Below are 14,207 nucleotides of genomic sequence, written 5' to 3' on the forward strand. Positions count from 1 at the left end.
CACAGATGTTATACTTTTCTTATTCTATATCATTAATGTGAACAGTCCACAGAGGTTACACTGTTTTTATTGTATCATTAATGTGAACAGTCCACAGATGTTACACTATTCTTATTGTATCATTAATGTTAACTGTCCATAGATGTTATACTGTTCTTATTGTATCATTAATGTTAACCGTCTGTTGATGTTACACTGCTCATATTGTATCCTTAATGTTAGCTGTCCACAGATGTTACACTGCCTATATTGTATCATTAATGTTAGCCGTCCACAGATGTTACACTGCTTATATTGTATCAGTAGTGTTAGCTGTCTACAGATATTACACAGTTCTTATTGTATCATTAACTCTATAGAAACAAGGCCATTTTTAAATCCCTTTCTGTGCATGTTACTGAGTTACTTTCAAAATGTAATTAAATCACTTTACTATAAATGTAGTTATAGTAATTTAAGTATGCTATAATTTAAAGATTTATATTATCTAAGTTTAATCCTTTATTTTAAAAAGAAACATCTAAAACAACAATTAAAACTGCAGTTTTGCTGTCACATGATTTGCTCACCATTATATTTCTGAACTTTAAGAGCTCTTATACAAAAAACTGTGAGTGGCTAATATAGACTGTCAAAGTAAAGTTTCAGCTGTATCTCATTAACTCTTGGATACCTTCCAACAATGCAAAGTCAAAGCTGTTTTTGTAAGTAAGTTCAATAGCAATAACCAATAGAAAGAGCAGGTTTCGCACTATTCAATTATAGCCAGTAGAAACCTCTAGCAGTATGTGGATCTGTAGTAAGAGATAGAAAGAAGCTTTGTCCATTGTTCTCTTAAGATGTATTGTAGTCCTTGATTATTTTGTACAATTTGAACAGTTTTTCCATCATTGTATACCAAGGAATATGGTCTTACTGATAAATCATTTAGTAATGTTAGATCTCGGGTTATGTGTAGTGTTTACTTTTCTATATAATTATGATTGTGGATGTAAAAGGTTTCTAAAATTAAGCTCGGAAGAATGAACAACTTTGAAGAATCTAAGCAAAAATGAAAGTATTAATATTCCTAAATCTGACAAAGTAAATAGTATTGTAATCTTAAATTAAGGTGAATATTTAAAATTGAAGACATTACAGTTTTTCAACTAAGTTTGTAAAGTACACCATTATGCTACAGCTGCAAGGGAAGTCTAAGTACAAAAATACTTATTAAAAATAGGAAAGGGTAATGTTTTCTTATGAAAAGCAAAATTATTTATTACATAGACCATCAAATGTTCAGTGAAGAGTTTTTTTGTTACTGTCTTCCTAAAGTTAAAAAAAAAACGGATGACCCTTGTGACCTATAGTTTCAAATACTGGAATTTATACCACTGAAATTTCTATCCAAAATTACTAAACTTTCCATATCAAAGTTGACGAAAAATGAATGCAATTTAGTAAGTAAAAATTTAAAACATGATCCCAAAACCAGGTTGAGTGTAAAAATCTTGTAGTGGGATTAACACTTAATGACAAGTCTGTAACAAAGCAAATATTATTGAAACTTTTGAGAACTATGTTATGAAAGGAGATAGGAGTTCAAACTGATTGAATCTATAAAATATAAAATTAAGAATGATAGTTTAATGATCACTAAAGCAGACAAAGGTAATACAAGTGTTAGAATAGAAAAACAAGATTCTTAGGGTAAATTTAACAACTTTCGATACGTTCTTACCTCCACTCACAAGATTAGCTATTCTCATTCAGTGCTGCTCTCTATGTGCAAAATTTTTCTTTATGCATGGCACTAGCCTTCCACTCCCCCCCTGAGGGAATTACTGTATTCCAACATGTCTCCTATGCAAATCATCATGTCACCTCTTAACCAATAGTAGCATGATATGCTCACATGATGCATGTGACTCCCTCTACACTCATCTACCAAACTATCACTTCTCGTTTGGCAGCATTTAAGTTCGGAAATGCTCTTTTGTTTGTTTATTGCTGCATTTTCAACTTTTTTTCCTCACAAAGTGGTTATTTTTCAACCAGATTCTTATACTTATATTTATCAGTTAATTGCAGTTACTTTATTTCTGCACTCAAGTTTGGTGAAACGTTTCTGTGCAATACATTCTGAAATTAACCTTAGCACTTTGGGGGTTACAACAGTGACTAGATTTTTTCTCGGATGCGGGCGACCTAACGATGGATTTATCTGCTTTTATAAGTCAGAAGATCTAACATTAAATGGTCCATTTCTTCTCCCTGTACTTCACCATAGCTCCTCCTGAAACTGCTGAGCCTTTGCTGGCTGACGAGGACTTTGATTGTATTTTCTGCCATCAGAGTTTGGTGGGGTTCTCTCCTCAGGGAAGCCTTTGCTATTGGCCTCAGCACAAAGTTGCCTCTAGTTTGGTTGCCTGTACCTCATCCACAGGCTCTGGCAGTAGATGCCTTTAGCCTGGGTTGGTCACACTGGTATCTTTATGCATACTTATTCATCCATTTACTTTGTGTGATTTTTCTTGTCCACTCCACTCTTTGTGGAGTCTACCTGATTGCTCCTTCTTGATCAGCTCAGCCATGGTTTACAAGGTTACAACTACTACTCCCTTTCTCTCATCCACTTCTCCCTCCCTTCTTCATCAACCTTGATCACATGTCCTCCATCCTAACCTTCATGATTTACTTCTTCATGCTTGGCTATCGTCTAGTCCTTGGCAAGATGATATTTCTTTTTTCTCTTAGCTTGTGGTTGTCAACGGTTGGATCTGTTTGCCATTGAAGTTTCACGTACCATTTATCACCCTACCTATTTTTTTTTTATCTGTATTGTTCCCTTTGCCTGAAAACCTTGGCAGCTTGGGAGGTTTGTTTCTCCTTTTATTCTATTTTCATTCCTTCTACATCCCCTCTTTACCCTCGGGTAGATCTAGATATGCTTCTGTATCCAGTCAAGGCTCTTCATTATTATATAGCCCGTACTGCTACCTTTCGGAATACAGGTTTCTGACTTTTTATCCCTTGGTATTTCACCTCTTTTCGTGACATTTGACCTTCTAACCTTACCAATTGGGTCCTCCTTTTGCTTCGATTGGCCTATTCTTCCCTACCTTTTTCTTCCCATTAGATCCAATACCTCACTACTCATCTTCGTCGTCCAATGGAGGAGATTCTACAATCCCACATATGGACCACTCCCAGTATGTCTCCCACTATCTTCATCATACTGCAGTTTCCTCTTCTTTGGAGTTTCGTCTGCCACCTTTGACCATTCTTCAGACTTCGGTATGACTCTGTTTGGTAAGTTTTCATCCATACTTTTTATCTTTATCTGCTTGTTTATCCCATGAATCCTGATCAGTGGCGAGTAGGTGCCTGACCAGGTATTCTTTAATACTAAATCTGCACTGTACAGCCATGTTGACTCTTGCTTTATCTTCCATGACTTTGCACTCTTGTCGTTGAGATGGGGTGTTCCACAAGATTGCTTGATAATGAATAACCTCACAAAATTTATCTTCATAAACATGCCCATGTCAGATCATACCGCCCATGGATTGCATGGGTAAAGCAGAAAAGGATTGCTGCCCATCCCTGCCATGCCTCAAGTGAATAACACGGCATGTTCTTCTGGACTCTCCACAGCATTGTCACCCTCCTTTCCTCACCACTTTCTAGTTCCAAGCTGCTGGGATGGTTGACCTTGGAGGCACCCCTCTGAATGGGTTCCACAAAAAAGAAGGCCTTTAGCCATTCAAGCGAGAGCGGAGCAGTAGAGTTCTGCTGATGTAGATGAGACATGGCCAACAGAGGCATTGAGCCGTCACCTTGCTGTATGACGTGGTCTCCTGATACCATTTACACAACCACTAGAGTTGACTCATCAAAAATGCAGTTCACCCTTTCAATTGAGAACCCTCATTCTACCTTCATGTGGATGTTGGTATCCTGGAAGGAGGTTTTGGATTAGAGTGAACCAATCACTATAAGTCCTCACATGAGTTTGGGCTGTCTATCTTCCTCCCTCAATTACTCCATCTGAGTTGTGTGTCACATTGGTGGTACATGGGATTGTTAGAGTTCTATTCTTGACTATCCCTCATTCTCTTTTTACGGGAACATTATTGTCATTGGATGGTTGGAGGAGTGATTCCATGCAATAGACATCCTTTCGATATCTGATGCCAGTTCATGGATTGATAGATCAGAGATACTGCTCGTGTCATACCCTGGAAACATTGTGATTCTAGGGTTTGAGGTGAAGATGGTATGATCCTTATCTAACCTTCGCATGAATGTCAGTATCTCTTGAGGTGGTTTTGGATGTAGTTGACTTACCGAGTATTATCCGCTGTACTCTAGCCATTATACATCCAGGGGTGCATCCTTGTTTACCAACTTTTCTCTTATTGGATTGAGTTACCTTTTCTTGCTCTTGTTAGGATCACTTACTACCACATTCTCTCCCACTAAGATGTGCTCCGCTCAATTTCTGCCCTTATATCTTGCACATTACACTCATGGGCAAAGAGTATACCTAGATCAGAAGTGGTGTGGTTCCCCTCATCTGATCTTCAAAACAAACCATACAGAGATACAGTAGAGAAAATAACAGATAAATATTTTTTTCTCAAAAAAATTTGATAATTATGTAGAGGTTATGATACATAAAAGTATTTTTTAATCTTCAAATCAAAATCACTTTGCATGTTGGATAGTCAACATTCTAAAAGAATTTTAAAGGCATGAGAAAAACATTAAAGTCTTAAAACCTGATATTTTGTATATGAAAGCCTTATAACATTTACTGATAAAATGCAAAATTACATGAACATACATTTACTAATTTAAAAAGTATAGCATGAAAACTGTAACAAGCATAAATGGTTTTGAGGTTGGTCCCTGAGACCGAGTCCATATTGAAATAGTTAATGGTTTAACAATGATCGTGATAAATGTAATATTTGTGAAACTTACAGGTGTATTTGTTTTTCTCAATTCCGTAACCTTGAAATGATAGATTTCTGTCATTGTGATAAAACTTAGTTGAGTGGGTGACAGTTGCCTGTTGTAGAAACACACGTGTAGAGGATGATATTTCGACAGTCTTCTGCTTTTTTGTCTTCAGGTTCGGAAGACTTTTGAAATGTCGTCCTCTACACTTGTGTTTCCACAACAGGTAGTTGCCATCCATTCAACTAAATTTCATCATGAATACTCTGCCTAATATTAACTGTCTAGAGATGTTACGCTGCTCATATTGTTTTAATTAAAGTTGAATTTACACAAATTTTATGTCTGTTATTGTGTCTTTACCTAAAGTTATATCTAACAGAAATGAATCTTCCTTCTCTTATATTTTTTATCACCTTTGGTTTTGGGCTTATTTAAAAAAGATTAAAAGAGTTTTAGTTTCTGTTATTACACATAATGTTAGTTTTATATCATCATGTTTTATATTAATAAACTGGAGGCAATATGTATTTGTTTACTTTAGTGATAGCATCAGCTATTATTTTTATTGACCTTTTGAATGTGATTGATTTTAGAATACATTTATCAAAGTGAAAACAGAATGGCCTGGTGATCTACAACAAAATGAGGTTATTTCAAAGTTCAATGAATGTAGTGATGATGATTTGGATAGTTCAAAATATGATGTTATCAAAGTGAAAACAGAATGGCCTGATGATCTACAACAAAGTGAGGTTATTTCAAAGTTCAATGAATGTAGTGATGATGATTTGGATAGTTCAAAATATGATGTTATCAAAGTGAAAACAGAATGGCCTGATGATCTACAACAAAGTGAGGTTATTTCAAAGTTCAGTGAAAGTAGTGGTGATGATTTGGATAGTTCAGAATATGACATCAAAGTGAAAACAGAATGGCCTGATGATCTGGATAGTTCACAGTATGGTGTTATCAAAGTGAAAACAGAAACTGAATTCCAAGAAGATTTACGATGTGTTGAACCTAGGTTGGAAAGTATATTTGGTAAGTACAAACATCTAACAACTGTATATTCATTGACACTGACCTAAGAGAAATGATTGAATGGTTGGTAATCTTTTAGAAGTTATTGAAGTATGCAAGACTATATATATCTTGTGTTTTTTATACCTCTACTTTGAAATATTGTGTGAAATGTTTTGAAGTGATAAATATAATGAGAGAAAATTTGAAAAAGACATTAAAGTTAAAATAACAAAGCAATTGAAAAGATGTTAAAATTATATTTGAATGGAAATAGATGGAGAGAACAGTCATTGTTACTATAAAACAGATTTTTTTAACTTGTCTTCTTAATTCTTTATGTATAGACTTTGTGAAAAGTGGTTGGAACCAGTTTCTCTGGATTAGTATTTCAACATTTACTGAGAATGTGTTGTTGTGGGGAAACCAGATTTTGTAGATTAGTATTTCATCATGTACAAAGAATGTGCTACTATGATTGTATTTCACTTTTATAAATACTTTCACCCTCCAGATTCTGGGACATTGTTAGTGTTGAACCCCAAGTCTGTTAATTTTCATGCTGAGGCAATTACTTACACTGTTTTTTGTAAAAGGAATCTGTTCTAAACTTGATAATAGAATAAGCGACCTATTTATAAACAGTTTCGTTAAAGTCTTTTCATTTCTAGATATTTAACTTGCATATAGGTCTCTTGAAGATGAAGTTTAAGGTATTGATGTCAGTCAACATGTTGAGGACAAAGCATTAGAAGATTTTGTGATATTTATCTTGCTAAAGTAATAAGATATTTCTTAAAAATTAAGAAAATTACCAGTTGAAAGTAAAGTTGGCTGTTGTTACACAAAACAAACCCAAACAAAATTTAAGATGCTGCATGAAGATATCCCCTGGGTACAGGCTATAATATAGGATATATAATGTGTCTTGGGTTTTGGAGTTGACTGTGGAAGTAGGACTCACATTATGGAGGGGATACACCATCTACCAGTCTTAATCTCTGTTTATCAGTCTCACACGTTGAAGAAAAAATCATAAAGAAAAATATAAGTTATGAGAAAGATGTGGGTGCTCAAGTGCACAACGTCCAACATCAATATCACCCTTCACTGCTTCCAGACAGTTGTGGGAAAGTGACTGCTTTCCAAAATAGTAAGATAGAATAAAATTAAAATAAGATTCTACCACTGGGAGAAAGTAAGATAAAATTACTTCCTAATATTGGCATTCCAGCCCCCATTATAGTAGTAAAGTTCTAAGTTAATTAGAAGCACAGTAGACAAATTATACTTGTATAAAAACCAAACTAAGTTACCTAAACTAGTGTAATTCCCAACCACCACCCCAGTAACTTTACTCAGAGAGTACACTGTAACTACCAATTTTCAGACTTTTTCTGAGCTTGTAATTTGTGATAAGGTGTTTATCCATGTAAAAATAGTGACAAGTTTTTCAAACAACCTTTTTAAAAACTAAAAATTATTATTGGAACTTCATGCCAAAATTCTTCATTTATATTTCTTAATATTTGCTTAATACACTTTCATATTTATAACAAAATGTTTAATAATTCTATTTAATGTTTCACAATCATCATCATCATCATGATATATATATACATGTGTATATATGTGTGTGTGTGTGTGTGTGTGTGTGTGTGTGTGTGTTGCAGTAACTTTTAAAATACTAACATCAGCCGACATGTTAGAATATTTGAATGTTTCTTGATGATCAGTTAAGTATAGAAGAAAAAATGTGAAACTATGAAAATTTTTGGTTATTTTTTTACCTTTGATATTTTGGTATCTGTGTTAATTGTATTATAACTTCATCAAATAAAGTGATATACATTTGTTATTGACCACAATTGTTGTATTATTTATTTTGATTTTAGATATAAAGACTGATATGAACATCTGTGGTGGAAGTCAGTTTCCTGAATGTTATGTTTTAAGACAAGAAGATCCATTTAGAGAAGTAATCAAATCTTCAAAACCAAATGATTTATGTGAAAAAAATGTAAATATTAATAACCTAAAACAATCTGATATACACCAGGGTATAGATAAACCATACAGTCATGTAACCTGTGGAAAAGAATCTGTAATGGTGGATTACCAAAAAAAAGACTCAAGAATACATTCTGAAGAGAATCCATATCTTTGTATAGTGTGTGGAAGACGCTTTGGAAGAAACAATAGCTTAAAATTACATGAGAGAATACACACCGTGGAGAAACCTTACAGTTGTACAGTTTGTGGAAAACTATTTGTAACAGATAGTAACTTAGAAACACATCAGAGAATACATACTGGGGAGAAACCTTACAGTTGTACAGTTTGTGGAAAACACTTTGGAACAAGTAATTATTTAAAAAAGCATGAAAGAATACATAATGGAGAGAAACCTTATGGTTGTACAGTGTGTGGAAAACATTTCAGAACAAATGCTGAATTAAAAAAGCATGAAAGAATACACACTGGGGAGAAACCTTACAGTTGTGTATTTTGTGGAAAGTACTTTAGAACAAATTATGAATTAAATCTGCATCAAAGAATACACACTGGGGAGAAACCTTACCATTGTGATGTTTGTGGAAAACAGTTTGGATGTAACTCTAGTTTAAATAAACATAAAAGAATACATACTGGGGAGAAACCATATAGTTGTGAAGTTTGTAGGAAGCAGTTTCAAAGTAACTATTACTTAAAATTACATCAAAGAATACACACTGGAGAAAAACCATACAGTTGTGAAGTTTGTGGAAAAAATTTTCAAAGGAAATCATATTTAAATTTACATCAGAGAATACACACTGGGGATAAACCTTAAAGCAGTGAACTTTGTGTGCAACAGTTTTCAAAGAAACACCTAATTAAAAATACCACCTAGAGTACACACACTGGGTATATACTATATAGTATTGCAGTTTGTTGAAACAGTTTTGGATCAGGGCTGGCCTTAGGAAGGTGCAGGGTCTGAGGCAGTTGTCTCAGTGGCCTTGCCATAAGGCCAGCTCTGTTTAGAAAATTAAAAATACACAGAGATTGTACATTGTTGACAAGCAGTAGTGTTGTCTACTGTGTTGTGAAGAATTTCAAATGAATGTAGAAATTGTTTAAAATATTTTGAACCACATAAGACAGGATTAAGTGTATGGATGTCCTTTGATACTTTTAGTTGGGAACTTTTGTATTTAAGAGTATGAAGTGGTAGAATGACAACAAATCAATTAATAAAATATGATAAAATTAAATTTGAATGGAAATAGAGGGACAGAACAGTCATTGTTTCTATAAAATGAAACAAGAAGAAACTTTATAACTGAGTTTCCTTCCTGGTTTTTTATGTATAGACAGTGAGTATTGATTAGAACCAGTTTCTTTATATTAATATTTCAAAATGTATTGAGAATGTGCTGCTATGATTGATTTCCATAGATTTGATTTTCTGAACAGTTACAGCCTTCATTATTCTGAAATCTCAATGATCTCAAATCCCCAGTTTAAATTATTCTGTTCTAAAGAATAAATAAAATATTGATAAACAGTTTTATTTTGTCTAAATCTTGGTATTTCTAGGTCTGTAAGTTACATATATACCTTTTGAAAAGGAACTTTAAAATATTGATCTCATTCAACATGTTCAGAGAACAGAGTATTAGAAGATTTTGTTATAATCAACCACTTAAAGTAAGAAAATATCTCTTAGAATTAACCCAGAAATCACTAACTGAAAGTAATGTTGGTTGTTGTGACACTGTACCATCATATTTCCATAGTTGAATTTAGACTTATACCTACATTTTTGTGTTTTTAGTAGTAATTCAATAGAAAGAAAAGTTTATAGTGTGTGTGCGTGAAACTATGGAATTTACATCATAATTATTTTTTGCCTATAATATTTTGATATTGATATTTGTGTTCCTTGTAAAAACCATTAAATTTTATTTGAAAGCTCTATAAATAAAGTAATGTATGAGGTATTTATTATTAAAACCTGGTGTGGCCTTTTGGTTTTGGTGCTCAACTCGCAATCTAAGAGTCATGGATCAAAACCTGTTATAGAACGTGTGTAATGTGACAATCAATCCCACTTTTGGTTGATAAAGAGTAGCCCTAGAGTAGGTATTTTTCACTAACTTCCTTCAATCTAGTCTATCAGTAGAGATATAAGTGATAAACAGTACATGAAATGGAAGCTTTATCGCTAAGTTTAAAGTTTGACAAAGGAATAGGAGGAAGAAGTTTCTTAGACTATGTGATCTACAATCACAAATGGATGGACAATGATGTTAATAAAGGGTTCAAATAAGAAGTAGTCACCTGTTACAAGGCAACATCTTCATATCTCAAGCAGATAAAGGTAGAGTAGTCGTCATCATGGACAGGAGTGAATATGTAAAGAAAATGGATGATTATGGGTGTATAATGGGATAATTTGGTGCTTTGTTGGCAATGATTGATCAGCATATTCAGATATAATTATGGGTGTGTAAGGGGATAGTTTGTAACCCTCACTGATCAACATGTTCAGATCTGATTATGGGTGTACAAGTGGATAGTGTGGTGCTTTGTTGATCAACATGTTCAGATCTGATTATGGGTGTACAAGTGGATAGTGTGGTGCTTTGTTGATCAACATGTTCAGATCTGATTATGGGTGTACAAGTGGATAGTGTGGTGCTTTGTTGATCAACATGTTCAGATCTGATTATGGGTGTACAAGTGGATAGTGTGGTGCTTTGTTGACTATGATTGATCAACATGTTCAGATCTGATTATGGGTGTACAAATGGATAGTGTGGTGCTTTGTTGGCTATAATTGATCAGCATATTCAGATCTGATTATATTATTCATATAATAAACACCTTAACAACCTTTATTCTCTAGTTTGATTTTCAGCATGTTTCACATTTGTGTACCTCATGTTCCTGGTATAATGCATATCTTAACAGATTCCTTTTTCCCGAGTTTGTTGGCTTCTTCCCACAAGGTAGATGCTTCATTCTGTAGTTTTCCAGTGATTTTATGAACAGACAGTTCATCCACTGTTGATGCTTTTTCTAGGATGGACAATATTTTCTTCTACTCTGTTGGTCTTCTACTGGCAGTGTGGCCCAGTAGCTAGTACTTTATACTAGTAGTTGGTAGGTTTCAAGATCCTGATGTGCTTGTTGTGTCTTTAAGCACACTATTTTACACTATTTGCTTCAGTCTATATAGCTATTTAATAGGTACCTGTGGGTAGTTGGAAGATAACAAGCAATGGACTGGCATCTTATCCAAGGGGGAATATGTCACTATTAAAACAGGAGGTGAGTACTGGCTCATGAGTGCTGTCTAGGCATGGGATGTATTTAAATGATCTCCACTTCTGGATGCAGGTTTTTTGGTATTGGATACTTTGAGTGTGAATCTGTTTGATTGAGAATTTGGAGGATTTCTTTCTTTATATCTATCCTCCTCTCTGACCTCTTCCATTGCTATGAACCAAGAACAGTTCAATGAAATGTTTAGTTCTCTTTGTTTCTCCTCTTTGGCTGTTCCCACTATTCTGTTCTATTGGTCTTCTTTTGGAGAACTCAATTTATTAAGAAATAAAGAAAAACTTAATTACATTGCAGGGTGTTGTAATCTATAAGCCACGTGATCTTATCCTGTTTCTTGCAGCCAATGCACTTTTTTTTTCATCTACCTGCTTGAAATGATAGTACTCTCCAACAACCCACCCATCCAAACTTAAACGGAAGGCCTGCTACCAAAGAAGATAATTATGGATGACCAACAGATGCAGCATCTATTCTAGCCAAGTTGAGAGAGTGGTTGTCACAATTTATAAACCTTGCCTTGCAGTTCCTCTCTTGGAGCCTTGCTTGAACATTACAGATATGTCCTGACATAACAGCTGCATTGTTGTACATTTGAGGTCCAGAATAAAGAAATTCCAACCCATTATTACAAAGTTTCTCAATGATCATTTCCTCATATCCAGCATCCTTCTTCTCAAGTTCCAAGAAGTCAATAAATGCTTCCCATGTATATATACTTCTACTGGTTCAAAATTATGTCAGACACACCAAATTACTTTGGATAATTGCTCTGTGTGCGACGTGTCAGGAGTTGAGTCGAAAAGAATACCAAAGTGTTTTATTTTCTTGATCTCAATCATGATTTGGTTCATGTGTTTAATAAATAGGACAAAGAGCATGTATTTTCTCAAATTATCGATGAACAGTGGACTATCACAGTACCACTTCATGCACCCTATCTTGTTACTTATCTAAGACTTCATGCACCCTATCTTGTTACTTATCTAAGACTTCATGCACCCTATCTTTTTACTTCAGTACTACTTCATGCACCCTATCTTGTTACTTCAGTACCACTTCGTGCACCTTATCTTGTTATTTCGGTGTCCAAGGAATGCCCTCTAGTGGTTTGGATTTTCCTCATGATTTTTCCAGGAATGCCCTCCAATGGTATTGATTTTCCTCGTGATTTTTCAGCTTCTCCATTTTTTTTTCAACTGGAGAGACCAGATTTTATTTCTTGGATTTGAGGGACAGGATGAAAATACTAAACAAAAGAAGCAGATAATATCTTCTTTCTTCACTAAATATGTTCGCCATGTGTGTGGGACATGTTCTCCATTTTGTAAGACTTTGATGAACCAGTTTTTGGTCAAACTTTGTCTCATAGCCTTTGTCCTGTATTATAGTCTGGGGAGGATAGCACCTGGATTTTGTAAGGAATTAATACCAAGTTTCACCATCACCCCTTTGACAGATTGTTCAATACGATGTCACTAACTCAATGAAAAATTAACGTAACTGACATGTTTGAAAGCCATGTTTGTCTACACCTGTTATCTCTTCTTTCTCAGCCTCAATTGTCCATAATTCGTCAACATTCTCAGCTGGGTCTCCTTCCACATTTACAATGTGTACTTCAAGTTCTATTATTTCATTGTATCTTAATTTTGATAAATCTGAACTCTCTTCTTTATCATCATCTTTCTTACTATTTTTAAACTCTTCTAAAAATCAGTCATTACTTTACTTCATCTTTTGGCTTATTTAACTATGTTTTCTATTCTGCATTCCACCTGATTTTTTTTCCAAACTTCTTTAATGGGTGGTTTTGTGATTGCAAATAAAATTCAACTTTATATTGAGCAATAGTTGATGACTTTCATACTAATGAGATATAACTCTAAAAACCTAGCTCTTACTTTGACTTCCATACCAATGAGACATAACTCAAAAACCTAGCTCTTACTTTGACTTCTATACTAATGGGACATAACTCTAAAAACCTAGCTCTTATTTTGACTTCCATACTATTGGAACATAACTCTTAAAAACCTAGCTCTTGCTTTGACTTCCATACCAGTGGAACATAACTCTTAAAAACATAGCTCTTGCTTTGACTTCCATACCAGTGGGACATAACTCTAAAAACCTAGCTCTTACTTTAAATATGTACCAAAATATATTTCCACAAGTTTGTCCATTGTAGGCTTACAACAAAGTAAGAGCTAGGTTTTTAGAGTTATGTCCCACTGGTATGGAAGTCAAAGCAAGAGCTAGGTTTTTAGAGTTATGTCCCATATAGCATGGAAGTCAAAGTAACAGCTAGGTTTTTAGTTATGTTTATATTTAAGAATTGCAAGAAAGATTTAAAAAGTAAACCAATCAATAAAAAGGATAGAAATATGAAGTAGATATCTGGAATATAATATTTAAAAACTGGTGACCAGCCCTATTTACATGGCACCTCATGGCAGTTGCCCCTCCCCTTCTCGTACTGTCACTACGAGTGATTTTGCATCTAAGAATGTGCATTCCATCTAAAAACTTATTTCTATGTTCTTATTTCCCTTTTCCCCCAGTATTTTTGTATTCAGAGTTTGTAACTGAAGAATATCCTACTGGGAAGAAAGTTTTACCTATGAAGTATCTAAATATTGTCTTTTTAGAGCCTGTTCCTTTATATTCAATTCTTCCTGATGAGTCTAGTCCAGTGTATACTGTTTTAGTTCTGGATTTTCTTCACTGCTTGTTCACAACACTAAAGATTGTTGTGGTCTAGGTATGTTACTTTCCTGTCCTGGTGTTCATCATTTGGTGATCTGTTTATATGTTATTATTATACTTCCTAGTTCCCTTCTCCATATCAGTGTGCTTGAGTAATCATCACAACATTAAAGGTTGTTGTGTTCTAGATTTGTTAC

The 14,207-nt window shown here is 34.3% G+C and overlaps 1 protein-coding gene across 6 annotated transcripts in view; it reads left to right on the forward strand.

Moving 5' to 3' along the window:
• Positions 1-14,207, forward strand: part of LOC106462438 — a 39,706-nt gene that overhangs the window by 20,735 nt on the left and 4,764 nt on the right. For 4 of the 6 annotated variants that reach the window (XM_022389707.1, XM_022389706.1, XM_022389705.1 and 1 more), the window contains 2 exons: positions 5,544-5,991; positions 7,866-7,990. In XM_022389707.1, coding sequence (XP_022245415.1) covers positions 5,544-5,991; positions 7,866-7,990 — 573 coding nt within the window. The remainder of the gene's footprint in view (positions 1-5,543; positions 5,992-7,865; positions 7,991-14,207) is intronic. The other 2 variants (XM_022389710.1, XM_022389709.1) reach the window with 2 other exon arrangements.

The sequence above is a fragment of the Limulus polyphemus genome, unplaced genomic scaffold (genome assembly GCF_000517525.1).
Source record: "Limulus polyphemus unplaced genomic scaffold, Limulus_polyphemus-2.1.2 Scaffold1166, whole genome shotgun sequence".
Taxonomy (NCBI): domain Eukaryota; kingdom Metazoa; phylum Arthropoda; class Merostomata; order Xiphosura; family Limulidae; genus Limulus; species Limulus polyphemus.